The sequence below is a fragment of the Bos taurus genome, chromosome 25, assembly GCF_002263795.3.
Source record: "Bos taurus isolate L1 Dominette 01449 registration number 42190680 breed Hereford chromosome 25, ARS-UCD2.0, whole genome shotgun sequence".
Taxonomy (NCBI): domain Eukaryota; kingdom Metazoa; phylum Chordata; class Mammalia; order Artiodactyla; family Bovidae; genus Bos; species Bos taurus.
In genome coordinates this window covers 41,429,212-41,454,203 of record NC_037352.1, presented here as the reverse complement: position 1 = coordinate 41,454,203, position 24,992 = coordinate 41,429,212, and the positions used below count along the sequence as shown (strand labels likewise).

Here is a 24,992-nt window from a genome sequence, read left to right as displayed (position 1 = left end):
GTGGGCGGGACCTGGACACTGAGGGGTCATCGCATGGGCAGCTGTGTGGCTGACCCGTCAGGGGCAAGGGGAGCAGGGAGGCTGGGTGAGGGCGCAGGGGTGGGAGAGGGCCTGTGAGGCCGTCCTGCAGCCAGACAGGGCCACGGCTGACCCGGGGCCCTGGGCAGGGAGCACAGCCCCATCCCTGGGGGCTAGAGCACTGCCCGCCCCTGCCCCCAAGGGCCTGTCTGCCTCACCCAGGCCGGCCTCCAGGGCCTGGGCCCATCAGAGCCTCAGTGGCCCCTGGTGGCCCGGGCTGAGCAGGAACCGGGTGACCCTGCTGGGGGGTGGGGCGGCGGTGATGAACCTGGGGGGCAGTGGGAGGGAAGGCGGAGGCGCCCTGTGCGTGGGGAACACCCGCTGCTGTGAGCGTCGATGTGGGAGAATGGCGTCACCCCGCAAGATGGACACAGGCCTGGAGAAACCAGTGCCGCCTGGGGGCCCCAGGGCCCTCCCCTGCCCTCGGTGCCCCAGGCCAAGTTCCCGGGCAGACCAGCCCCCAGCACTGCAGCTCCGCGGGGCCGCCAGCCACCCTCAGTGGACAGACGCGGCTGGCCGTCCCCCTGCAGCTGGAACAGAGAGGCTTCCGGGAGGGAAGCCTGCAGCCTCAGGCCCAATGGTCCCTTCTGGGGATGGACTGGGGGCTAGGCTGCACCCCCAGCACGCCCCACTCCCCCAGGCGCTGATGAAGCCGGGCCCGTGGGCAGTGGGCGCCCGGGCACCATCGTCTCTCCCCCCAGCGCTGCCAGAAAGGAGAGCTGGCTGGAGGGCCAGGACTGTGCCCAGGCAGGGGGCCTCCTGTCTCCCGGCTGGGCCAGGCTCCCGGCTCCCATTCATTCCCCCTGAGCCCCCTCAGGTCTCTGAAAACCACACAGGCAGCGGGATCAGAGAATTCAACACGTTTCATTTGAACCCAACTCTGAGCCACGACCCACAGGATGTCAGCACCCTCCCCCCCGGCTGCGCCCCCAGCACCCGCAGGCAGGACAGCCTCTGGGAAAGGTGGCCCCCATTGCCGGCAAGGCCCTGGGCGTGGGCTCCGAGTGCTGCGTGGTCCGCCTTGGTGGTCTGAAGCTCGGCTCACATCATGGCCTCCAAGTGCAGGATCCTCAGGGCCTCAGAGATCTGGGCGCTGGTGTCCATCTGGCCATACATGCCCACTAAGAAGGCCCGGTGCAGCAACACGGCCGCATGCTCTGTGGACGGAGGAGGGCCCGTCAGCTCTGCCCCTGCACCCCAGCCATTCTCGGGAGCGGAGCCTCTGCCTGTTCTTGCTCCCAGCCGGAGGACTGAGGCCCCCGGGGGCAGCAAACTGACCTTGGCAGAGGAGGGTGTACTCAGGCAGGTTCCTCAGGGCTGTCTGCACCACCTCGAAGTCCCGGCTGCCCAGACAGTACATGAATGTGGGCAGGAAGTCGGCTGCAATGCTGAAAAAGCCACGAGTTCAGGGGAGCCCCGCCCCCCCACCCCTACCCTGAGCCAGGACAGCCAAGGCCCCAAAGCCCCCCACAGCCCTAGCCCCGGGGACACTAGCTCACCCGGGGTTGTTCTGGATGGAGCGCAAGGCCAGGCTGAAGGCCAGGCTGCGGCAGGACTCCTCGGCCGAGCTCATGAGCCGCTGCAGGCTGGTCTGCAGGAGAATGCCTGTCAGCGGGGCCACCTCCCACTAGGGCTCCCCGCTTCAGCAAGCGCGGCCGGGGACCCCACTCCCCCAGCCCCACTCCGCCTCAGTTCTGGGCTGGATGGCAAGGCGCGCTGCCCCCGCAGGAAGGAGGTGGGGGTGGCTATGCCTCCCGCCCCAGCCCCCTGGGGCCCGCGGCTGCTCCGCACCGAGAAGAAGCCCAGGATCTCCGGTCTCCGCCGAGACATCTCATCCACGTCGCTCAGGACCTCCAGCAGATCTAAGTCAAGCAGAGGGCGTGTGTGACAGAGATGTGTCCCCCCCACCCCAGCAACCTAGAGGCGGGGGGCAGAGTCCGGGGCTGGCCCGCTGCCCGCTCCACACCGGACGGGCAGGGATCCCAGCCTGGCCGAGGCCCCAGGGTCCCAGGTGCAGCTCGGCTGCTCAGAACAAGGCGCCCAAGCCTCCTGGGACCCTCCACGCCACCTCAGCGCTCGCTCAGGCCAGCCAAGCCTGGGGTTCTGCCGCCTCCCCGACTCCACCGGGACGGCGCCTCTGGTTTGGGCTCGACCCGGAGGTGCACGCTCCCCCAAGACCCTCCGTCAGGTCTGCGGGGCTGGGATCTGTGTGTGCACCACATCCCTGGGTGTCTGTCTGTACCCACCTCAGAGTCATGCTGCAGACATACCGCCCTGCCCTCCCCCAGGGGCCACCCGGGCTCAGCTCCCCCGAAAGGGACCAGGGGCCACCGGCCAGCTCCTCGCCAGGCCTCCCTTCCTTGGTGTCCACGGGGACTCCAGGGGGTTCCCCAAGAACACTGGCCAGCAGAGCAGCCCCCACCCCCGACCCTGGTCTGCAGCTTCCTCCTCCAAGCCCCTCTCCATGGCCCCACCCCCACTATGAGCAAAGACCCGGCCCTCCCAGCCTTCCCAGGGGCCCTGCTGTCTTCTGGATGCCCCCCAGGAGAAGCCGGGACAGCCAGGGCCGCTTTGGGACCCAGGACCACAGGGACAGAATGGGGGCCACCACCCACCATGGGGGCACCCCGGCCTGGACGGCGCACGCACCCCTAACTCACCCTCAACCGTCTGGCCGCGGGACAGCCTCTTCATGTAGGGGGCCATCTCGGCTGCAGTCAGAGGAGTGAAGATGCAGACACTGACCAGAGGCAGGGAGCCAGCCGAGCTCTCATCTGCGAGATAGGAAGCCAATGCCAGTCAGGGGCAAGGGGACAGGATGGCCCGCCCTCAGCCACCATCCACAGAGGGCCTATGCAGCCAGATACACTCAACGCTGTGGCCACAGGACCCCAGCGTGGAGAGGAGGGGTATCCCTGCTGAGCAGCGTCTGGAGTCAGGGCAGATACCCGAAGACGTGGCCCTGCCCAGGCTGGGCACAGCACCAACATGCAGCGGGCGCTCAGTGTGTGATGAGACCACGAGCCTGCTGGGGGCCACCTGGGAGACACGCGCTTCTCCCCAGAGCCTTGCACTCCCTGCTGCCACCGTTCACACAGCAGGTGCTCAATAAAGGCACTGTGCCAGGCGTGTCAGCGGATGGCTGAAAGTCACACTCAGCACCAACGACTGGGCAAAACCGGGGCAGGACGACCGTGAGGGGCCAGCGTCAGGGCAGCCCCCGGGGGCAGGACAGCCGTGAAGGACCAGCGTCAGCGCGGCCCCCGGGTCCTCAGCCTGCTCACGAACCCACCACTCGCTGGACACGCTGCTGCAGGCGCCGGGCTGCCGCCAGGGCGGTGGGAGCCGCGAACGGGGGCAGGAATGTGGATGCAGCCAGGCAAGGGGACAGAGGACCCGGCTGGTCCCACAGAGCAGGTGCTGGAGGTCACGTGGGCCACGGCACCACCTGGGGCTGCGCGAGCGTCACAGAGCCAGAGCCAGAGCCAACGACGCCCCGGGGACGCCCAGGGGAGTCCAGCCCGGCCCCGCCCAGCAGAAGCCCAGCCCCACTCACCCTCACCCTCCTCATCCAGTGCCCGGTCAGCCCCGCCGTCCCTGCTAGGAAGGCTGAGCCCCGCCAGGAGCGACTTAAGCATCACCAGGTCGCTGCTGTCAAGGGACAGGTCACTAGGGGGACAAGGTGGGGGAGACAAGGTTCTGCGTGAGGACCACATGCAGGGGGCAAATGGCGACAAGGTCTGCCTGAGGGCCACACGGGGCGGGGAGGGGGAGGCCAGGGCTGTGCCTGAGCAGCATGGGGGTAGGGGACTCAGGGGGCCGGGGAGGAGGGAGCCAGCTCAGGATGGCCCTGGCGCAGGCCCAGCGTCTGTGACCCGGGCACCATGGCCCTGGGAACTCCCTGCCCTGAGCCCTGCCACGCTGGGCCCCGGCCGAGACGCTGGGACAGGGGTGCACTCACTGCAGCACGTTCAGATGCTTCTGCAGGAAGGCGACGGCGGCTGCGGGGCTGCAGCTGATGTACTTGTGGGTGAACCGCACGAACTTGCTGGCGAAGGGCACGAGGTGGCGGGAGGACTTCCTGTAGTTCTGCAAAGGGCATCGCGAGGCGGCGCTCAGCCGGGGCTGCCCCAGACGGAGGCTGTGTGCCCCGTCCTGCGCGCACCCCTCCCAGAGCCTCACAGCGCAGGCTGGACACCAGCAGGCGCCACCCTCTGCTGGGTCCCTGAGGCTCAGGAGTGGCCCTGCCCCCGCCCCGCAGGGGCTCCCCCGGGAGGGCGGCAGCTGGGGGCCTGGCCCTGCCCCCGCCCCCCTGCAGCCCGGGGCTCCGCTCTCCTGCAGGGCTCCCTGGAGCCACATCTGCCCTCACCCAGCGGCTTCTGTGGACAGACCCCCAGTCCTGGTCAGGAGGACGGAGCCTGCTGCAGTTGTGGGAACAGGGGGACAAACCGACTGGGGAGAGAATTCAGAATGGGGGGGCGGGGCATGGTGGCGGGGGTGGGAGTGGGCTTGGAGGTGGGGGCAGAGCGGGGCAGGGCACAGGGACGGGGCACCCACCCGCAGCAGGCGCACGAAGGAGAGCAGGCAGTCCCACAGCGCCCCCTGGTGCTCGCTCTGGAACACCTGCGGCTGCAGCAGCTCCAGGACCCCCAGCACATGCATGAAGAAGGTCAGGTGGTTCTGCTGCCGGAACTCCTGGAAGTTGAGATGCGTGCGGCCGTGCAGGAGGGCGGCGATCATGGGCAGGTGCCTGCGGCCAAGCCAGAGCCGCCTGGTCCTGGGCGTCCCCCAGCCTCTCCCCTCCCCTCAGAGACCTCATCTGCTGGACAGAGACCACCCCGAGCCCACAGATGCCCACTGCGAGGCTCCTGGCTGCTCAACCGACTCACCCGGCCCCGCCCCCCAGGCTTGGCTTGTCAGCAAGCAGCCTCCAGCCCTGACCAGCCCCAGGATGACCGCCACAGAGCCCATTCCTATAGGAACACCAGGTGTGGGGCCCGCCCCTGGCTGGGGGTGGGGAGACACCACGCCACACAGCCAGGCGGTACCTCAGCAGCAAGAGGGGGTGGGCCACCGCCAGCTTCCGACAGGCCATGCTGGCGTCGGCCACTCGGCTCTCGGATGCCCGGGAGTCGCTGGTGTCCGCCAGAAGGGTGATGAAGCGGTGGATGAGGCCGTCCAGCTGAGAGGGGCAGGGGGTCAGGGCCAGGGCCCTCGCGGCTTTCGTGCCCACCTGCCCACCCGGGCTCAGCCCCAAGGCCCTGGCACAGTCCCTGAGGCCCCTCATGGTGTCCCAGAGAAACCTGCCCCCACTGCTTTCTGGGGCTTCAGAGGATCAAGCTGGCTGTAGCCGGAGGTCCTGGCCAACCTCAGCACGCAATGTGACATCAGCCGCTCCCCGGAAACAGAACAGAAGCCCTGAACTATCTCAGGTGAGAAAGACCGACCTCACAGGTAAAGCTTAACTTCAGGTGTGTGAAACACAGAACACACACAAAGGAAAGCAAGCTAGAAAAACGTCGCTCCCTCCTCCTGGGACGCAGGGCTGGAGGCAGATCCGACTCAGGGCCCTGCGCAGGGAAGGCAGGGAGGGGGCAGGGAGACCCGCAGACCACAAGCCCCCCGCACCGCTGAAAGGAGGGGAAGGCAGACTCTGAACATGGAAGACCACACTAGGCACGTGGGGGAGGCAGGCAGCCAGGAAGGGGCACGCTGTCCACACGCGCCGAGCACGGCGGCTCGAAGTCACCACGCCCACAGGGAGCCCAGCTGATGTGCGGGGACAGAGCAGGGGCCGGGCACAGGAGACATCATCACACACATCGCGCAGTCCGCGTTTCTCAACAGTCCCCATCAGGGAACGAGGGGGACACGGGGGGACGCCCACTCTGCTCTGCTCCACACCTGGAGGACTTCCCGGAGGAAGGACCCTTCAAGAGGTCAGACAGGAGAGGGAGGCACGGTAGGCTCCGACTTCAGACACTCATCCACCCTCACCGAGTTCTGAGAAAAAGCACTTCCCTACTTCCTGGTCTGGGTTCTACCCCCAAGCAGAGGACCCAGGCGCCCCGAGGAGCCCGTCGGGCCTCACCTTGCAGACACTGCTGCCGGTGGCCCCCTGGCTGTGCAGCAGGACGTCAGGCAGGGGCACCCGCAGGTCCGGCCGCTGCAGGTAGAGCTGCACCAGCAGGTCGCGGCTGCACTTCCCCAGCACGCTGTGGGAGAGCAGATGCGGCGGCTGCGTGGCTGGGGCAGTACCCCACACCCCGCCCCGCACGGTCTGAGCCGGGTGGCCCCTCACCTGTCGCCCCACTGCTGGACGCAGCTTGTCAAGTGTGCCGTCACCTTCTTGATGCCTTCGTCGCCACCGCGGCAACAGCTCAGCAGCAGGGGCAGCCGTGCCTGGAGCAGCCCGCAGGCGCCCGCATCCCCATCCTGGCTGCGTGCCTCCGCTTCGGCCAGGATCAGCTCCACCAGCCCCACAAGCTCCGCCGGCTGCACCCGCAGCACCAGCTCCTCCCGCCGCTTCTGCAGTCGGATGCGGTCGGTCAGTCCCGCGCGGCATGGCCGTGCCCGGGCCACCCCGCCCTCTGGGCAGGGGACACCCCAAACCTGCCTGTGGGGTGCGCTGGTCCCTGCCCTGCCAGATCCGAGGGACGTGGATGCAGGCCCAGAGGAAGTCAAGGGAGGCCGAGGGGTCAAACCTGGAGGAGGTGGGGAGGCCAGACCCAGCAGGAGGCGTGACTCCAGGCAGAGGGAGGCGGATGGGACTGGCAAGATGCCCCTTGTCGGCTGTGACCCCGGCCGGGCTCAGAGGACGTGGGCCACCCGCCCGACCTCGTCCAGCCCTTCCCCCACCCGCCCCGCACTTGCAGCCACGCGGCACTGACAACAGCCCTTACTGTGACTGGAGAACAGGGCACCGGCCACCCAGAGCAGGGCCACCCGGGCCAGGGAGCCGGCTCCTGCAGGGGCCAGGGTGGTGCTGGGCCAGGCTCCCAGAGGAGCTCTGCACTGGGCGGCTGCACACAGCACTCTGGGGCCTCACAACGCCTGTGGTGCCAAGGAAGGAGCCAGCCTGTGGGGTGGCGGGGGCTCACCTCTGTTCCCGGCCCCTGCCCAGCAGGATGCGGATACACTGGTGCAGGGTGGACCAGCTGGACTGGTGTGTGAGCAGGGCCAGCAGGTAGGGACGGAAAGATGGCACCTGGGGGCCAGGGTGGCCTTTGCCCTGGGACAGAGGAAACCTGGGTTGGTCTCCACCGGGCTGCCCAGCTCTGGCAGATGGGGTCAGTGGATGGCGGGCAGCCTGCAGGAGGTGGCACAGGGCAGGGAGAAGCTGCCACTTCAGGGCAGGGCCTCCCAGGCTGGCGGGTCACTCCGCAGATAAAACATGGGCTGAACTAAACCCACCTCTCAGAGACGGGACACACAAGCAGCACTGTGGGCGCGGAGTGTGACCCGCACCCTCAGAAGCGCAGACCCGCCAGCGCGGGGCAGGAGCGGGGCCAGGGGTCGCACAACCCCTCCCCGGCCTCCCGGTCAGCGTTTCTTCGTCTTCCCACAGCCAGAAGGGCCCTGATGCGGGCTCCGGCCCCCACTCCTCGTCAGGGGAGGTGGGCTCCACTCTCCCTCCAGCGCCCTGCGAGGACCTGGGCCCACAGGGACCAACCTCACCCCTGCCCTCCCGCCTCTGTGACCAGATCTGGCCGGTCATGGCGACTGGCTCGGCACACTTGGGACTTGTCTGGCCGATGAGACTCCAGCCTGGGGCCTGCCAGAACCGACGGAAGAGCGCGCGCCGGCCCGGTGAGCCCCACCTTGCCCCGGGAAAAGAGCAGCCTCTGCTGAAGGTCGGGGCAGCTGCCAACCACCTCGGGGTCCAGCATCTCCAGCCAGTCGACAAGCAGCCCCGAGCAGGGCCCCAGGAGCATGGCCTCTTGGCTGCAGGGAAGGGGGCTGGGGGTCAGACACAGCCGCCCGGGACTGCCCCCAGGCCCAACCGCAGCTCCGCCGACTCACCTGCAGCTGTCGGCCTCCTGCTTCCCAGGGGCCAGGGGCTCCTCCTTCTCTGGCAGCAGCAGTGAGCTGACCACCACCACGGGCCCCGAGGGCGGGACGGCGGACGCGGTGGAGAAGAGCGCGGCCAGCAGCTCCTCCAAGTGAGGTGACCTCACCTCGATCAAACTCCGGAGGACTGCAGATCAGAAGGGGTGCCCGTCACACGGGCCCAGGGCATGCCCGACTCCAGGACGGACAGCCCCACCCCCGGGGTTCTGTTCTGCTGGGGGTACCCGGCAGAGGGACTCTGGAGCGGCAAGGGGGTCCTCAGTGGAGCCCGCGGCCCGAGTACCTTTGCTGATGAGCTCGGGCTCCACGTCACACTGCTCCCCAGATCTGAGGGTGGCCACGATGGCACGCACGGTGGAGCTGACCGCTTCTGGGTCCCCGCGGAATGTCAGGGCCTCCACCAGGTGCAGGAACCCGCTCCGCACTGCAGGGGAGAGTGTGACTGGGTGGACTCCCGCCAGGGCCCCAGGAGTGACCCCCTCAGTTCCCCCACACACTCCCCTCCCCGAGGGGCCACCCCTGGGCCCTGGCCCTGAAACCACTGGACCACGCCCCTGATGCCGCTGGGTCCCCCCGGGAACAGGCCCCCCGACGCAGCGGCAGAGCCTGGGAGCCCCGCCTCACCGTTGCTGATCCGGCGCCGCGCCGAGCACTGGGCAGCAAACAGCCTGAGCTGGGCCTGCAGGGGCCCAGCCTCCACGGAGGGGCCGTCCAGCCACTGCAGGGCCTGCACGAGCACTTTGAGGAAGAGTGACGAGAAGCCAGTGTCCTGGGGCGCGCAGCGCTGGGGGCGGGCAAGGCACGGCTCAGACGGGCCAGAGCCCCAGAACCCACCCGCCGCGCAGCGCCCCCCCCTCCACGGTGAGGGCCCACCTAGCTCCCCCAGTGATCCTGAGGACACACGACGGGGCAAGCACATGTGCGGGCGTGGACGGGGCGGGAGAGGCAAGCGCGGCCCACCCGAGGCCCACCTGGTACTGGCAGAGCTGGCGCATCAAGGGGCAGGCAAGGACGTGGCTGCGGTGCATGGCCAGGGCCAGGGCCCCGCCGTGTGGGGAGCTCAGCAGGGTGGCGAGAGCCTGCAGGAGGCGCACGGCGACACCCGGCACCTCGGGGCTCCCCTGGCGGACTCGCGCCAGCTCCCGGCCCAGGGCCTGCTGCAGCGCCAGGGCGGCAGGGCGTGCGTGGGAACTCTTCCACCGTGGGCCCGGGCTCAATGGGAAGATCTGTGCAAAGAGAGGGGGCTGTCAGGCCAGCAGCGGACACCCTAATCCACCACTTTCTCCAGGTGGGCGTGCAGAGGAGACCGTGGACTGGGGACAGGGGGGCCAAGGGCAACAGGCCCCGGAGACCACGTGTGACCTGTGCACACACGTGTGTGCAAGCGTGCAGCCAGGAAACGGCACGTGTGCTCTGCAGCACCCGCTCCTGTGCCCGGGGAGCCCAGCCCACGGGCCCGGGCGGGGCCCTACCTGCAGGAGCAGGCCGGCCAGGTCGTCCTCTGGGCCCAGCGCCCGCACCCGTGCCACGGCCCGGGTCCCGCCCTGGCCCGGCGGCTGCTCTGGGCTGCTTTTGGGTTTCGGCGCCTCTGTGCTGTCTGCAGGGAGGGAGGAGCAGTGTCAGTGAGAAGCCCTCCCACCCGCTTCACTGGGACCCTGCCGCCCAAAGCCAGGCTCGCCCGGGGCCCGCCGCCCACAGGAGCAGCTCACGGGCCCTCCCGAGAGCTCTCGCCCGGGACGCCAGCCTCACCGGGGCTCCCGAGGCCCACGAGGTAGAGAACCCACTAGCGGGAGGGGGACACGGGGCAGAGGCTGCCTGAGTGGCCGTGCGCGGGTACCTCGCCGGGCGGGCAGGGAGGCTGTGAGCAGGGAGTGGAAGGTCTGGCCTCCGGACGCGCCGCGCTCATGCTGCACCTCCACCAGGTGGGCCATGTAGTCTGCAGGGACACCGCGGGTGACCGCATGCAGGGCGGGGGCTCCTCCCCACCGCGCCCACAGAGCCCCTTGCCTCCCCGGGACCGCAAGCGGCGTCTGAGGCGGCCGTCCGCTTGGAGCCCCTGCCCGGGGCACTCGGCACGGCCTGGTGCTCACTCTTGTCCATGATGTTCTGCTCCAGGGTCTGGGGGTCGTGGGCCACGGCCTGGTCCAGGTACTGCAGCAGCTTGCTCATGCTGGACACGGGGATGCCGAAGGACTGCACGAACAGCAGCAGCTGCTGCGGCTCCAGGTCCTGCAGGGCTGTGGGCAGCTCCCCTCAGCGGCCGGGCGCAGGGCCGGACAGCCCCAAGGGCAGCCACTGGGTCCCCCAGCCCCCGCCCCGCGTCAGACTTGCCCACGTGTGTCCTGTTTCCCAAACCAACTCACCCCCTACCTGCCTGGCCTCCCCAGCTACTGGGCACCCTTCCTCCTCCCTGCAGGCTGCCCCAGCCCACCCCACAGTCCAGACCAACTGCCTCCCTCCCTCCTCCAGCACCCCATTCTCTCTGGGGCCTTGTAAGGCCATAACAGCTTGCACATAGAGACAGCTCCCTGAAAAGTCTAGACATGAGCCGGATGACAGACGTCCCAGAACGTGCCAGAGGCCCCCGAGCTGCCCTCTTTCCTTGGCAACGGCCTACAGTGAGAGGCGAGGCCCGGATCCCCCCAGGCACTGCCAGCGTCCCCCCGGGCTGTCCCCCACCCAGGCAGTACCAACGCCCCCCTCCCTGGGCTGTCCACCCGCCCCGGGCAGTACCGGCGTCCACCAGCCGAGGGACCTCTGAGCGGATCATACGCAGCTTCAGCCAGTCGGGCAGCAGCAGTGCCTCCTCCGACGTGTCCACCAGGAAGGCTGTGGGTAGCGGCTTCTTCTCCGGGAACCAGATATCCAGCAGCGCCTGGAACTCGCTGTCACCAGCTTCAGGAGAGAGGGTGCAGTCAGCACCATAGCCACTCTGGGACCTCAGGCTGAGGGCTGATGCCAGCGTGTCCCCAGTTTACGGGGGGAGCCGGGGCTGCTGAGGAACAGGGCGGGGGGTAGTCTACCAAGAGCAAGTGCGACGGGCGCCAGAGCCTGCAAGAGGCGGGCGTACCAACCCTCACAACCACCGTGTTCTCCTCTCTCGGTCAAGGAGATCGAAGAGCAGGGAGCCGGCCAGGCCCCCAGAAGCCGGGTGAGGCCAGGACCAGCACGTGTGCTGGGCCCCGTGGGCTTGGCCGAACCAGCCCCTTCCCGCCCTCGTCTCCACAAAGCCCTGGGCAGCCAGCAGGCCAGACCGGCATAAGGCCGCCTCCCTGGACACAAGACGCAGAGTCACCCACACCACCCGCCTCACAGGAGGGATGGAGAGGCTGCCAGGCCAGGAGGTCTCAGGCAGCCAGAGGATCAGCCAGCTCTGGACACAGCCCCTGGGCAGCGGGTCAAGGGCCACGCCCAGGCCTGTGGCGGGGACCTGCGGCCCCTCGGTGGGCAGCCCTGTGGACATCTCCACCTCAGAAACCTGGCAGGAGGAGCAGGTCCAGGTGTCCGGCAGCACCCATGTGCACCTCAGGACGACGGGACAGCGGCTGGACCTGAGGGGCCCCACCACGGAGAGGTTCACGTGCTCCCCAGGAGGGGCGTCTGCCTCCACCGGAGACCCGGCCCTACCACCCGCAGCCTGCTCACCACGGGGCGGGCCCAGAGTCAGGAGGATGACCATGGCGTGGACCACCAGGATGTGCATGGTGGCCGTCTCCCCGCTGCTCCAGCGCAGGAAGACCTGGTCCTGCGACTCTGACTGGAGGAAAAAGGCGGCGTGAGAGGCCGAGGCGGGGCGCGGGGCCGCGGAGCTGGGCGGGGCCTGGCGGGGCGCCACCTCCTTACCCAGCTGTAGACCTCCTCGCCCTCCTTGCTCTTGCGCATGCGCTGCACGTAGCGGGAAAAGATGGACAGCAGGGCTGCCAGCACCACGTCCGATTCGGCGCTGCAGGAGCGCTTGGAGAAGAGGTGGGACATGATGGTGGAGCGCTCCACGATGAGCCGGGCCACGTCCTAGGGGACCGGGCGGCAGGGGGCGGGGTCAGCGGCTCGGGCTCTCCTCCCGTCACACCCGGCCAACGGCCCATCCCCGGCCAAGGCCACCTGACGCCGCACCCCATTTGGCACAGACACCCCAGCACCGGCCAGCACGCCGACGACAGACGAGGCCCCGTGTGCAGCCCCCTCAGGCACACGGGCTGTGAACTGGAGAGGGCTGGCCCCTCGGAGAGGAGGGAGTGACAGGAACACAGACGGCTCAGGACCCACAGGGAAAAGCCGCCTGCCCACAGCCAGACGCGTCTACTTGCAGCCGGCAGCAGTGACGTGGGGGAGGCTAGCCCCTAGACCAGACTCAGAAGGCAGGGGCCACCGGCCCCTCGGCAAGAAGCCAGGCTTGGGCAGAATCCCACTGCCCACCAACCTCAGTCCTCAGCCAATCCCTCCACTCCCTCTACAGGGACCTGGAGCCTTCAGGACCCCCGCGCTGTCAGCCGACAAGCTCATAGAAGAGCAAGGTCAGGAGAAAGACGGCCACGAAAGAGCAGGCCGCGGGAGAACACAGGCCCGTGCCCGGCTCACGGGGCCCCACAGGAGCAGGATGCGTGGACCTGGCGCCTCCGCCTCCCAGGCTGGCCAAACCACACCTCTCGGGCCCAGAGCCCCAGAGACACGGGGGCTCCTGCCCTCGACTCCTGCTCTGGACAGAAGGTTCCTACCAAGGTCCCAGCACTCGGGACCCAGAGCCAAGGTGTGGCGCTGCCGCCTGCTCGCTCACAAGCTCCCCCAGCCCCGCCCCCTCACCAAGGCTAGGTCGCTGTGCTGGCCCTGCTCCTCCACGGGCGTGTGCTGGGACAGGTAGACCAGGTAGGCGCTGATGGTCTGTGGGTCGGTCTCCATGTGGATGGCCTGCGGAGGGGGGCCGTGTGAGCGGAGGGGATGGCCCCCGGCCCCTCCACCCAGCCCCTCCCGACGGGGACGGCCCCGCCCCCTCGGTGCCCCGCCCTTCGCCTCCGCCCCCGCCCGCACCTGCTGCAGCGCCAGCGCGGTGGTACTCCTCACGCTCTCGAACAGCGGCAGCCGGGGCAGGTCGCGCAGCAGCCACTGGTAGCCCTGCAGCGCGTCCGCGTCGCCCGAGTCCTCCTCCAGGGGCGGCTCCTTCTCCTCCCCGTCCCGCAGGCTGCCCTCTGAGAGCACCAGGGACAAGCCCTGCAAGCGGACAATCGGGCTCTGGGGCTGCCGGCTCCCTCCAGCCCAGCAGACACCGCGTACTCAGAGCTGCCAGGACAGTGGGCCGGCTGCCCGGGAATCTGGCGCCAGCGCCTCTGGAAGATGGCAGGACAGACACAGGGCCGCCCCCGGGACACTTCCGGTCACCCCAGAGTGGGAAGGGCCCGGGAGGGACAGGACCCAGTGTCTGCACGTTCCTACCGTGCCCTTTTCCCTGATAGTCTCTTCCGGTGAAGCCCCGGTGAGAAAAACGGTCATTTTAACAGTAAAGACAACCGTGCCAGGGGAGCAGAGGGCCTGGTCCCCGCACCTTCATGGCCAGCACCCTGGCAGCCACTTGCGAGGAACCCAGCCGCCGCAGGAAGTAGTCCAGCACCTCACACGTGGTCTGCTCGTCTGCCTTGGGGCCCAGCAGCAGGTCCTGCAGGCGGCCCAGCAGCTGCTTCTGCTTCTGCTGCCTCTGTGGGGGCAGGGGTCGGGGGTCAGGGCGGGCGTGTGGGGCCTGGGGTCGGGGGGTGGGGTCAGGAGATGGGATCAAGGTGGGCATGTGGGGCCCCGGGGATCAGGAGTCAGGCTGGGCATGTGAGGGTGGCGGGGTCAGGGCAGGCATGTGGGCCCCAGGTGTCTGGGGTCGGGGCAGGCGTGTGGGCCCCCAGTGGGCACTCACCTGCCGCTTCCTGGCCTTCTGCTCCTTGCTCTCGCCCTCCTCCTCCTCCCCGCCCGAGGCGGGCTCATCAGCGGCGTCATGCAGCAGGAACTCGCACAGGCACTGCACGGGCAGCACGTCCAGGGAGCCCTCGCTGGACTGCACCAGGTCGGCCAGCCAGGGCATGGACTGCGAGGAGGCCTGGGCGGGCAGCAGCACACGGCTCTTTCTAGTCAGTCCCGCTGCCACCCTTCCCCCAGCAACTGCCCGCCACCAGCGGGGACTCCCAAGGCAGCTCTCTGCACCCCGGAGCCGTGGCTGAAGGGCCCGGTCTCCAGGCGTGCCCTCCAGCCCACAGTCTCATCTGATGCCAGGGCCCCCGGCAGCCTCGGGAAGGCCCCCCGCAGCCTTGGGGGTGCTCACCTGCCTCTGGATGATGTTGAGAAGGAAGTCGGGGTTCCGGCTCCGACACAGAAGGTGCCCAAGGCGCAGGGACTGGTTGAGGCCTTTCACCTGGTCTAGGATGTGAGGCGGAGGCCTCCGGGGTGGCCCTCTGAGAGCGCCAGGCAACACGTGTGTGTCAAAGCGGCAAGTGAAGCGCCCCCAGCTAAGAGTGGATGGGGGGGGCCTGCCTGCCTCCCACCTGCAGCCAGCTGCCCATCCTCCCGCAGGCCCGTGGCTCCTCCCCTCTCAGCCTGGCCTCGGGGGCTCTTGGCTTCACCCACAGTGTGGCCCGGCCTCCCATTAGACCCCACCCCCACCCCCCAGGCCTGGCCGCCCCCCGCCGCCCGCCCGGCCGCCCCCTGCCAGCCAGGCCAGCTGTACCCCCCAACCCCTGCCCGCCACGCCCCACGCCCCGGGCTGCACACGCACTGGGGCTCGAGGCTGGTGAGTTGGGACAGCAGCAGGCTGCTGCTCTCGGTGATGGTCTGCCGGGTGGAGGCTGCGGCCAGGTGCCCCTCAAATGCCAGGATCTCCTGCTTCTCCCGCTGCGAGACCTGCAGCTCCCTGTTGATCATCTCGGTGCGGCTCTCCTCATCCGTCAGGGTGCACGGCGGGTACGAGTAATTGCTGGGACCAGGGGACGAGAACCTGTCACAGTGCCGCCCCCGGGTAGTGCTCAAGAGTAGGGATCAGAGCCCGTGGCGACGTCCCTGGCCCAAGCCCGAATGGAGCCGTTAGACTGTGCAACGTGTCCAGGGTCCATCGGCAACACGCCACAGTCAGACCTCAGTGAGGGAGCGGGTGTCCCTCAGAGCCCACAGCCGGCCACTCTGTCCTTCCACATGACCGCACGCTGGTGCTTCCAAAATTGGCCAATAGGCGTCAGGGCCCCAGACCCAGAACAGAATGTGTGCGGGAGGGCCGTGCGAGACCCCTGCCACTGGGCCAGGTGTTCCGGCACAGGCACCAGGCCGACTCCCACTTCAGAGACACAGGCGCCCTCCGGGGGCCTGAAGGCCGGGACCCCTGACACACATTCTGAGTGTAACCGAGCCCCCGCATCCTGGCCCCGCGTGGTGGCAAGCGACTCACTTGGTCATTGCCATCTCCATGAGCATCTTCAGCGTGGGGTACTCTTCCCAGGCGGCCAGGCCTAGGGGGCAAGGCAACAGGTGGCTGCGGGACCCTGGCCCGCCCCCAGCCCCTCCCCACTCATCACCCCGCCCCTCGCCAGGCTCTGCCCCCCGGCCCGATGAGCGCAACATCCAGGAGAAGCAAGGCCCACACAGGCTCAGGTGGCCGTGGCTGGCTGGGGCAGTGGGCGCTCACCAATGTTCTCCGGGTTGAACGCAGCGACCACCAGCAGGAGGGGCCACGCCTTCCAATAGAGGGTGGAGATGGCGAGGTTTGGAGGCTGATACCTGGAACCAAGATGGCCACAGCTCAGCCTTGGCACCGGGCGGCAACAGCACACACATCCTGTGAGGGGCCACCCAGCCACTGCAGCTCAGACATGAAACGTGCAGAAACGTCCAAGCTACAGGACTCGTGGCGTCTGACGGCCGTGTGTGTTTGAGGGGAAGGGGAGGGGAGCACCAGCGGATGGGCAGAGGCTTCTTGGAGGGACGACGCTGTCAGGTCACGCAGACGACGGCAGCGGAGCCCCGCGGCTGCGCCGAGACCACCCTATCACATCCGCAAACAAGTGACGCACGCGGCAAATGGAAACCGCGCCGCGGTCGGGCGCCGAGGAAACGGCGTGCACGCACTGTCGTCCCGAAGCAGACAGCGCCTGGTTCACACACGAGGGAACCAAGCAGCAGAGTGCTGCGGGCCGAGGAGAGAGCGGGGCAGTCGGGGGACCTGGGTGCCGGGGGCCTCACCCTGGCGGGAGCTGGATGTTCTCGGGGTGGTGGTAGGTGCACAGGTTCAGGACGGCGTCGATCAGCTGCACTCGCTCCACCTTCAGCACGTCCACGTCTGAAACGCAGGAGCCACACGCGGGTCCCTCGGTGGGCGCCCCGCCTGGACTCGGGCCGTGGACGCCCAGGAGCAAGGACACGGGGCAGGGGGGCGGGGACGACGCAGGCGCGGGCGCGCTGCCGCAGGGGCCCCGGGGCGCCAGGGCACGACCGCACCGCGCGGCGCCCGAGGCTGCAGCACGGCCGGGCTCAGGGACGGGCGAGGACACGCTGACACCTGTGGGTGCAGCGGATGCGCCAGGGAGAGCAGGGGAACGGCGAGCCCCCCAACGCTGCAGGCCAGCCCAGGCCCACCAGCAGCGAGACACGCGCTCTAGAAGGGGGCGGCTCCGCCTCAGGCCCCCCGCAGCCCTTCAGAGAGGCGGGGGACAGACACTCCTGCCGGGTTCAACCGTGCAGAGAACACACGGAGGCCCGGGAGGTCGCGGGGAGGGGAGCCAGCAGCGGGAGGCCCTCACCGTCAGCCTGCACAGCTGCAGCCCGCTTCACCAGGTGGTCAGCCAGCTCCATGGCGTCGGCGGGGCCAAGAGGGAGCTCCCGCGAGAGCCCGATGACTAGAATGCGCATCAGCGTGTCCTCCAGGATGGGCACCTCCGAGCAGAGGCGGAGGAAGAAGCTGCGGGCAGAGCGGGCAGAGGGCTCGTGGGAGCCCACCCCCAGGGCAGGGGAAGCCCCAGCTCGTCTCACCTGGGCACAGAGGGGGCACTGCCCACCCTCCCCACGGTCACTTGTGCCTGATGCCCATGTGGACCGGGCCCCACAGCCCTGCGGAGGACGGAGTGGGAGCCCGGCCTCGGGGGTCTCACAGGCCAGCTCGGCCCCATGCCGTGCCCTCAGACAGGGGCGGGGCTCCGGCAGGGGTGGAGGAGCACGCTGACCCCGCGGTGGGGCCCAAAGAGGCAGAAGAGGGAAGCGACCTGTCAGAAGCTCAGGGAGGGTGACCCGGCTCGGGGACCGGTGAGGGCAGAGAGGACACGTGTGCGCGCAGCCTGGACGCGAGGGGCGGGGCCCACCCAGCCGAGCATGCGCGAGGGCGCAGGGGCCTGCACAGTGCGTCTGGGGAAAGGGCGGCGGGGTGCGGGCGCAGGGACCCGCCCCCAGGCCCGCCCCCGCCCTGCTCACTTGCGGTCGCTCTCGGGGGGCCAGTTGTCCCACTTGTAGTAGGTCTCGGGCTGCTCCGTGAAGAGAACCTTGTGGAGGCTGCAGCGGGGGAGGGCCGTCAGGCTGGGGTCCTGGCCCCACCCCATCAGCCCCCGTGGGCGGGGAAGCCCGTGCGCAGAGCGATGGCCCGGCTCCTGGCTCTGCAGTGAGGCCTGGGAGGCTGGCAGGCCATGGGCCCCTCCCAACAGGGGGCGCCCCACCCCACCAGACAGGGCCCCGCCTCCCCGAGGCCCTGCCGGAAGCTCGGACACCGCGAGGTTTTGGCTGTTGCCCCCTGGCCCCTCTGGCCTCTGACAGCCTGGCGCCAGCTAGTGGCCTGTCATCCGGGGAGGAGCCCTGTCACTCGTCACCCGTGAGCCCCGGGAGCGCGGCCGGTCGGGGGCGAGGCAGAGCCGGCCGCACCAGTGCACGTAGTCCTTGGGGGCGAGCTTGCTGATGGAGGGCACGACGGTGTGCAGCCACCACACGGCATCCCGCTGGATTGCAGCGATCTGGTTCTGGAAGGAGCGCAGCACCTCGAGGTCTGGGGAGGAGGAGCCGGTTACATCGCGTGCATGGCAGCCAGGCGCACGGAGAAAGCCTGGGCGGCACAAGCACCCTGAGACCTCACAGAGGGGCGGGGCCCCAGATGGGGGGTGTGGGGGGGGCGGCTGAGACGGCTGGGCAAGGCTCGCCAGCACCTGACCGTCCTCCAGGGTTGAGGACACCTCAGGGAACTGAAACCCTGAAATCCCAAGTGTCCTTCCAGCCAATCGCTTAAAGGGCCTTGCAGCCAACCCTTTCCAGGGTCAGTAATGACCCAGAGCAGGCTGACCCAGACACCGCTGCCCTGCCCCCCTACCCTACTCCCAGCCCAAAGGCACCAGGACCTGCACAAGCAAACCAGCAGAGGGCGACCCCGGGCTGGGAGCGGTTGCTCTCCGCCTGGGCAGAGTAGGAACCAGCAGTTTCCTGGGACTCCAGGAGCCGAGCTGCAGCTGCGACCCTCCTGCCCCAGGCCCACACTCAGAGCAGAGCCCCCTTCTCCCACCCAAGGCCGCCTCCCCAGCACGAGAGTCCAGCAGAAGGCAGCCCGCCCCCAGCTCCTCACTCTTCTTCTCTCCTTTGTCCCAGGCGACGCCAGCCTCCTTCACCTGGGCAGTGATGCCCAGCATCATGGACACGGCCAGCACGTCCGTGACGTGTACCACGAAGCGCTCCTGCAGGACAGAGCAGCCCCGCCCAGCCCAGCTCAGCGCAGCGGTCCACGTCCCCGTCTCCCCTCTACCCACCCCCCACCACGGCCAGCAGGACGGCAGGATGCTAGGGACCAAGAACCAGCCACAGCAAGGCCAGGTCGGGCCACAAGGGGAGGTATAGCCCACAGAGCTGGACTGAGCTACCCTCGGAGAAGAGGACCCCCAGGGGCTGTCTGCTGACAGCTCACGTGGCTCCCGAGATCCACCACTCTCGGGCCCAAGTCCTATTCTCCAGAGGCCCTTCCCGCCTCCCCAAACTCCCTAAAATCCACCCTGAGCAGACCCGGGCCCTGGGGGCGCCGTCGGTCTGCGCACACCAGACACTGCTGCCCCACCCCCACACCCAGCGCAGAGGCCGCGGGGACGGTGGCCTGGGGGTGCGGCGCCGCGCACCTTGAACTCCATGTCCAGGTACTGGGGCTCCTTGCGCTCCTGCATGAGCCCGAGGCAGAAGGCCTGGAAGTTGATCTCGTGCTTGGTCTGCTTGATGATCTCACGCAGCAGGGCCCGCGAGGCCCGCAGGTAGTCGTCCTTGTTGGTCAGCAGGTCCTGGAACACCATGGCCAGGAACTGCGGAGAGAGAGACCGCGGGAGCTGCCGGCCGCCCGCCCCAGCTCCCGCGGCCCTCACCTCATGGGCCAACAGGAGGCCTGCCCAGAGAGCCCGCGACCCAGACACCCCGGGACAGCAGAGCCTCCTCACAGCGCTCTGCACCCGCCGATCCACACCCTCTCCTCCAGCGGCTCCGGGGCGGGGTCGCGGGGCCCCACCTTGGGCGCCAGCTCGGAGCTGTGCTGCAGCACGGTGTATAGGATCTGCATGTTGTTGGGGTTCCGCGCGTTGGAGAGCTCGTTGAAGATCACGAACTTGATCGTGGTGCCCAGATTGTCCTTGTGCGCGTTCAGCAGCTCCCTGGGCCCCGAAAGCAGAGGGAGCTCCAGCAGCTGCCGCCCGCACCCCCCATGCCCCCGCCGCCCGCCCCGGGCGGCCCCACGCCCACCGCCCGCCCCCAGTGCCCCCGGCAGCCCCGCGCCCCACACCCCCGTTGGCCCCATGCCCCCGCCCCGGCGGCCCCGCGTCCCCGCGTCCCCGCCCCCCGCGCACCTGATACAGAGCATGTAGTGGTTGAGCAGGACCTTGGGCTTGAGACGGATCTTGATCAGGTGGGAGATGACGTCCATGTCCTCGGCGCCGTGCGTGCTACAGTTCATGCACACGGACATGAGTAGGTCCTGGGCAGGCCGCGTCAGCTGCGGGCGGCGGGAGGGGGGGACGCCGTCAGCCCCGCGGCCTTGGCGCAGGAGGGCCGCGCGCGCGCGCGCGAACGCGCGCCTCACCTTGGGGTTCTGCAGCCACATCTCCAGCCTCTGCACCGCCATCAGCCGCGCCTCCTTGTAGCCGCAGGCAGAGGTGAGCAGCCGCAGGAGGTTCCGCGAGACGCTGTCGATGGGCTGCCGCCGGTTGAGCTGGTCGCGCAACATGTCCAAGACGTACTCCTCCACGCTCTCCGCCAGCTCCTCGTACCTAGGCCAGAGGGGGGACGGCAGCGGGCAGGAAGACAGGCAGGCGGGGGTCTCCTGGGACCGCACGGGCCGGGGGCGCGCGGCACACCTACCTGGGCATGAGCTGGCCCTCCTGCTCGGGGCTGAGCTTCTCCTCGGCGATCAGGAGCTCCGTCTGGCTGTCCTCCTCCTCCGTGAGGGACGGGTGCGGGCTGCTCCCTGCAGAAGGAGCGCCTAGTGGACACCGGCTCCCCCCGGTGCCGCGTGCCCAGGCCCCTCCCACTGGGAACCCCAGCCCAGCTGCCGCAGGGGCTCTCACCAGCACTGAGGTCCCCTCCGCCACGCCCCGCCTCCCCCTGCAGGAGCACACTCTTGGGGGGCATCTTGGTGTTGAAGGCTGTCTGGATGTTGTCCACAAAGGTCCTGCAGTGCGGGCTGTCCACCCAGATCCGCTCCCCCAGGGAGTCTTCGATGTACACCTGCCAGGACGGAGCCCAAGCCTCAGCCTGCCCTCTCCTGCGACCCCGTGTGAGGGCAGGAGCAAGCTGGGAGCCTCCCCAGGCCCTGGCTGCCCCTTCACAGCCAGCAGCTCGAGGCAGAAGATGCCCTGGGTTGCCACACGCGGCCCTCGGGGCTCAGACGCCTTTACCCCCTGGTGGTCCAGCAGTCCCCCCACCCCAATCGCCGCCCTCTGCCCCCTTCACCAAGAGTGATCGCCTGGGAGAGGCCACTCACCTTGACGAAGATCTCAGGCCAGTTCTCATCCTCCTCATACGCGGCCATGAGGAGGTTGCAGGCCAGCACAGACACCAGGCTGTTGCCCTTGGCCTTGAAGCTGACGGAGGCATCCCGGCGCAGGAGGCTGCACAGCGCCTGCGGGAGATGGCGCGGTGGCGAGGAGGCCCGTCTGGCCCTGCCCGCCCCTTCCCCACTTCCTGGCATGGAGGAGGGGACGGCAGCCCTCACCTCAATGACGCCCTCCGTGGCGAAGATGTTGGGCTTCATCTTGGCCAGGTACATGAGGCTGAGGTACAGGACGCTGTCCGGCTTGGCCCGTGTCACCTTCAGCTGCTTCACGGCCCCACACAGCACGCCCTCCAGCCGGTCATCATTGCCCTCCAGCTCGGCCGCCTCGATCTCGTCCAGCAGCACCGTGGGTGGGACTGCCGGGGGAACGCCCGGTCAGGTGGGCAGCCCCGAGCTAGACCGTCCCACGCAGCCCCCAGGCCAGGGGCTGCCGAGGCCGACTTCCAGGGACCTGACTGAGGGCCTGGGGTGGAGCCACGACCGCAGGTCCCCAGGGAGTGGGCGGGGCAGCTGGACCGTGCAGTGCAGGGGTCGCCCGACCCCCAGGAGTGACCAGGCCCAGGAAGGCCGTGCGGGAGCCCCCCAGGCACTGCTAGAGCCTCTCACTGCGGGTGCATGGCCTAGGAACACCTCCTTTTCTACAAGCTGGTCCCTCCCTGAGCTTCCGAGCGGGCTGGCCGGGCACCACCTGTGGACCCGGGCCTCCTCCTCCACTGCGGCCTCCCCGCGTCTGCCCCTCAGAGGCTGCTCCCTGCATCGCTGAGAGCCTGCCAGGGCTCCGACTCTCCCCCCACGCAGCTGCCCTCTGCGCTTTCCCTCCTGCTACCTCCTTGGGCATCCCGGCCCCCACCTTCCTCCTCTGACGGGACCAGAGGCCCCCCTCCTCGTTCCCCACCTGAGGGCCCCCCGGGCCAGGCGCGGCTCCACCCACGTCTGATCTGTGCCGCACTTACGATCGTTTGGGTCCACCTGTTCTGTCACTTCCACTGTGATTTCTTTTCTGACCCAAGAGGTTTTGTTAGGACTGTGTTTTTAGATACCCAAGTGATGGCAACGCGATGGATTTCTGACTCAAATGCATGGAGGACAGAGGTTGACCGGCACTCCCCGAGTGCTCTCCACGTGCCAGGGAGAAAGACAAACAGGCAGGAAGAGGGGTGGAGCTCAGAAAGTCCTGGCTGTGGAGACACTCCAAGTGCCACACGCCATGAAGTAGCTGAACTCAGCCTCTTCTGTTTTGCTAAATGTGTTTCATTTGTAACATGCCTTTCATAACCATACTCCAAGTAACCTTCAAAGCCACCTTATCTGGGACTCGTGTGATGATAAAACCAAAGCATGGCCAGTGAGGAGAGAGCTGTGGCCTGAGTCAGGACTCGGTCCCTCAAGTGCTCAGTGCTGACCTGGCCCAGCCGCCAGGGAGGGACCCCGAGCCAGAGATCCGAGGCGGCTGCCACCCAGTGCAGCCCCGAGCCAGTCTCCGCCCGGGTCTCACCGCTGCCCAGCACAGCCCCGGCCCTGGCCTGAGCACGGGCCCCTCCACCAGCATGAAGGCCGCCACCCAGCGGAGCCCCAGGCCGGCCTCTGCCCTGGTCTCACCGCTGCCCAGCGCAGCCCCGGCCCTGGCCCGAGCACAGGCCCCTCCACCAGCATGAAGGCCGCCACGCCACGGCTCCTCTCGTAGTCCCGCTGCCAGTCGGATCCCAGCCAGCCTGTCAGGCTCTGTTTCCCACCACAGTCCCTGACGGGCCTCCTCTCTCCCCGGTTCCCCGATGGGCCTTCCCCTCCCCGGCTGCCACGTGAGCCCTGTACACTTTAACACCCAGGACTGATGTGATGTTAAACAGACCCGACCTCCAGAAAAACGGGAACGTCCAGGGCAGAACAGCTTCTGTGTAAACAGCGGGCTTGTGGGTAAGCTTTATGCCTGTCTCTAATGCTGTCATGATACCTCATCAGCTAAGAGATAAAAAGCAAGCAGGTGAACTCTGCACCGTTAGGAACTGGGAAGAGAGTGAGGCAGCACAAGCTACCGCCTCCTGGGTGGACAGGGTCCTCACGACACGTACAACCCCCAAGGACAGCACCTGTCTGTCTGCACTGCCCTGGACTCCCTGCACTCAGAGAAGACTGTCACAGAGGCGGCCTCGGAAAATAGCCAGGCCAGCAAGGGAACAACAGAGTGCGCCTGCTCCCCAAGGACCGGAGCTGGCAGCCCTCCAGGAGGGCATCAGGCTCACGCCCGCTCCAGCCCTGGAGCAGGGCCGGCAGGAACCCGTGCAAGGCTTTCCAATGCAGGAGGCCCCTGCACGGCTGTCTGCTCCCCAGAGAGGGCCACAGAGGCGCGCACTCGGCAGCAGCCCCAGATCGATGTGGGCCACCTTGCCCTGAGTGACAAGCACCTCCCATCACTGTCAGTCTGAAGCAGAGGTGCAGTGAAGGCGGCCCTATGAGAGATGCTCTGAAAAACAAACTCACAGCTGACTCCTGTCCTCCATTCTCCAAAGAACCTACACTCCTAAGCTTGGAAGTAGCCTTTCTGAACCCTGGTGCACGGACGAGGCAGGGGCTGTGCTCTCTGGGGGACGTATAGAAGCTGTCTTTACCTTCAATCGGGACCACGGATGGCTCTTTAATGGAGGGAGAGATGGCACGCTTCTCTGCAACCGCAGCCTCAGCCAGGCGTCCCAGGGCACTCAGCGGGGGCGTGGAGGAGAGTTTGGGGCGCTTGGTGAGCCCCGGCAACGCCGAGGCACCCGCCAACGCAGCCGCAGCATCGCGCTTCCGCTCCGAGGGCAGGCCGGAAGGGGCAGGCTTCAGCAGGGTGGAGGCTGTTTTCGACTCAGTAGTCTGACCCTTTGAGCCCAGAGCAATGAAGTCTCCTGGCGGAGGGTGACCTGCAGAGGGACACGCACCTTCACACAGCAGCTAGGTGGAAAAGGAGTCCGAGAACAACAACCTCCCACCATTTCCATGGGGATTCGACTACGGTCGGGGCAGGCGAAAAAACAAGACACCCAGCAAGTGCACAGCAGTGCTGGGACTGGCCAATGAGCAACAGCGGACAGTCACACGGCGCTGACTACACACCAGGCCGTTTCCAGCCTATCAGCTTCCGGTCCCTTCACCCTCAACAAGTTTCTGAAACAGGCATCATTAACCTCACTTCACAGGTTGAGTACTACCAGGCACAAAGAAGTTAAGTAAAGCGCCCAAGGCCACTCAGCTAGCGCGGGTTGGAGGCCAGTCTGGCTCCAGCCTGCTGTCAGCCCCTGCTTGTGCCGCCCTCTCCTCCCGCCAGGCACTCCTGGGCTGCGGTCCGCGGCCTCGGATGCATAGACCAACGAGCCGGCCTGGGTCGAGGAGGCGGTGGCGGCGGTCCCAGACCCCCGTCCCGGGACTCCCAGGGCCCCCGGGACCAAGGGCTGCTGTCCGAGACCCCATTCCTGGGAACCGCGTTCGGCTCGGGGAAACAAAGCCGCGACCCGAAGGCGCTGCGCCGTGTGCCGCGGGGAGAGGCCGCGCACCCGAAGGCTTGGCCGCAGCGCTGGGCCTGCGGACAGTGGTGGGCTTGGCCCGGTTCATCCTGCCCCCGAGCCCTCGCCGCTCCGCGCTGCCGACGCCGCACTGGGGGGAAGACCCGCGCTAGTCAGCAGCCCGCCGCTCGCCCATTCATTCCAATCTGGGACTGCGGCCCGGGGCGAACACTCCGCCCCACCGCGGGCAGCAACTCCTGAAGCGGCCGCGCGACCCCGCCTTTCCGCCTTGGATCCCGGGAGGCTCCGTCTCTCCGGCAGAGGCGACCCAGTTTCTTCTAGTAAGAGCGATAGATGCCCAT

The 24,992-nt window shown here is 68.2% G+C and overlaps 1 protein-coding gene across 1 annotated transcript; it reads right to left on the bottom strand.

The window, feature by feature from the left end:
* Positions 1-923: 923 nt before the first annotated feature.
* Positions 924-24,739, bottom strand: INTS1 (integrator complex subunit 1). Its single transcript, NM_001191470.3, has 47 exons — positions 24,682-24,739; positions 23,761-24,051; positions 21,314-21,510; positions 21,083-21,220; positions 20,667-20,826; positions 20,461-20,566; positions 20,183-20,369; positions 19,950-20,095; positions 19,616-19,757; positions 19,239-19,415; positions 18,698-18,806; positions 18,010-18,130; positions 17,569-17,646; positions 16,905-17,062; positions 16,348-16,444; positions 15,794-15,885; positions 15,557-15,617; positions 14,894-15,091; positions 14,444-14,573; positions 14,042-14,221; positions 13,685-13,834; positions 13,174-13,353; positions 12,949-13,053; positions 11,992-12,159; positions 11,794-11,905; positions 10,882-11,043; positions 10,239-10,385; positions 9,986-10,084; positions 9,621-9,745; positions 9,120-9,374; positions 8,773-8,932; positions 8,432-8,572; positions 8,101-8,275; positions 7,899-8,022; positions 7,179-7,309; positions 6,695-6,782; positions 6,380-6,606; positions 6,170-6,293; positions 5,127-5,260; positions 4,636-4,828; positions 4,040-4,167; positions 3,635-3,747; positions 2,739-2,852; positions 1,870-1,940; positions 1,578-1,669; positions 1,357-1,466; positions 924-1,235 (listed from the first exon to the last, which is right to left on the bottom strand). Exons 1-47 carry the CDS (start codon positions 24,737-24,739, stop codon positions 1,120-1,122), a joined length of 6,570 nt encoding a protein of 2,189 aa, NP_001178399.3. The 3' UTR covers positions 924-1,119.
* Positions 24,740-24,992: the final 253 nt, after the last annotated feature.

What these genes read in the sequence shown, in the direction of transcription:
- INTS1 (NM_001191470.3), bottom strand. Translation starts at nt 24,739, where the DNA reads ATGAACCGGGCCAAGCCCACCACTGTCCGCAGGCCCAGCGCTGCGGCC. An exon ending in CCCAAGGACTACGTGCACTG is followed by an intron (nt 17,647 to 18,009) that starts GTGCGGCCGGCT and finishes CCCCCGCTGCAG; the next exon opens with CCTCCACAAGGTTCTCTTCA. An exon ending in CCGGCAGCAGTGTCTGCAAG is followed by an intron (nt 5,261 to 6,169) that starts GTGAGGCCCGAC and finishes TGCCCCTCTCAG; the next exon opens with CTGGACGGCCTCATCCACCG.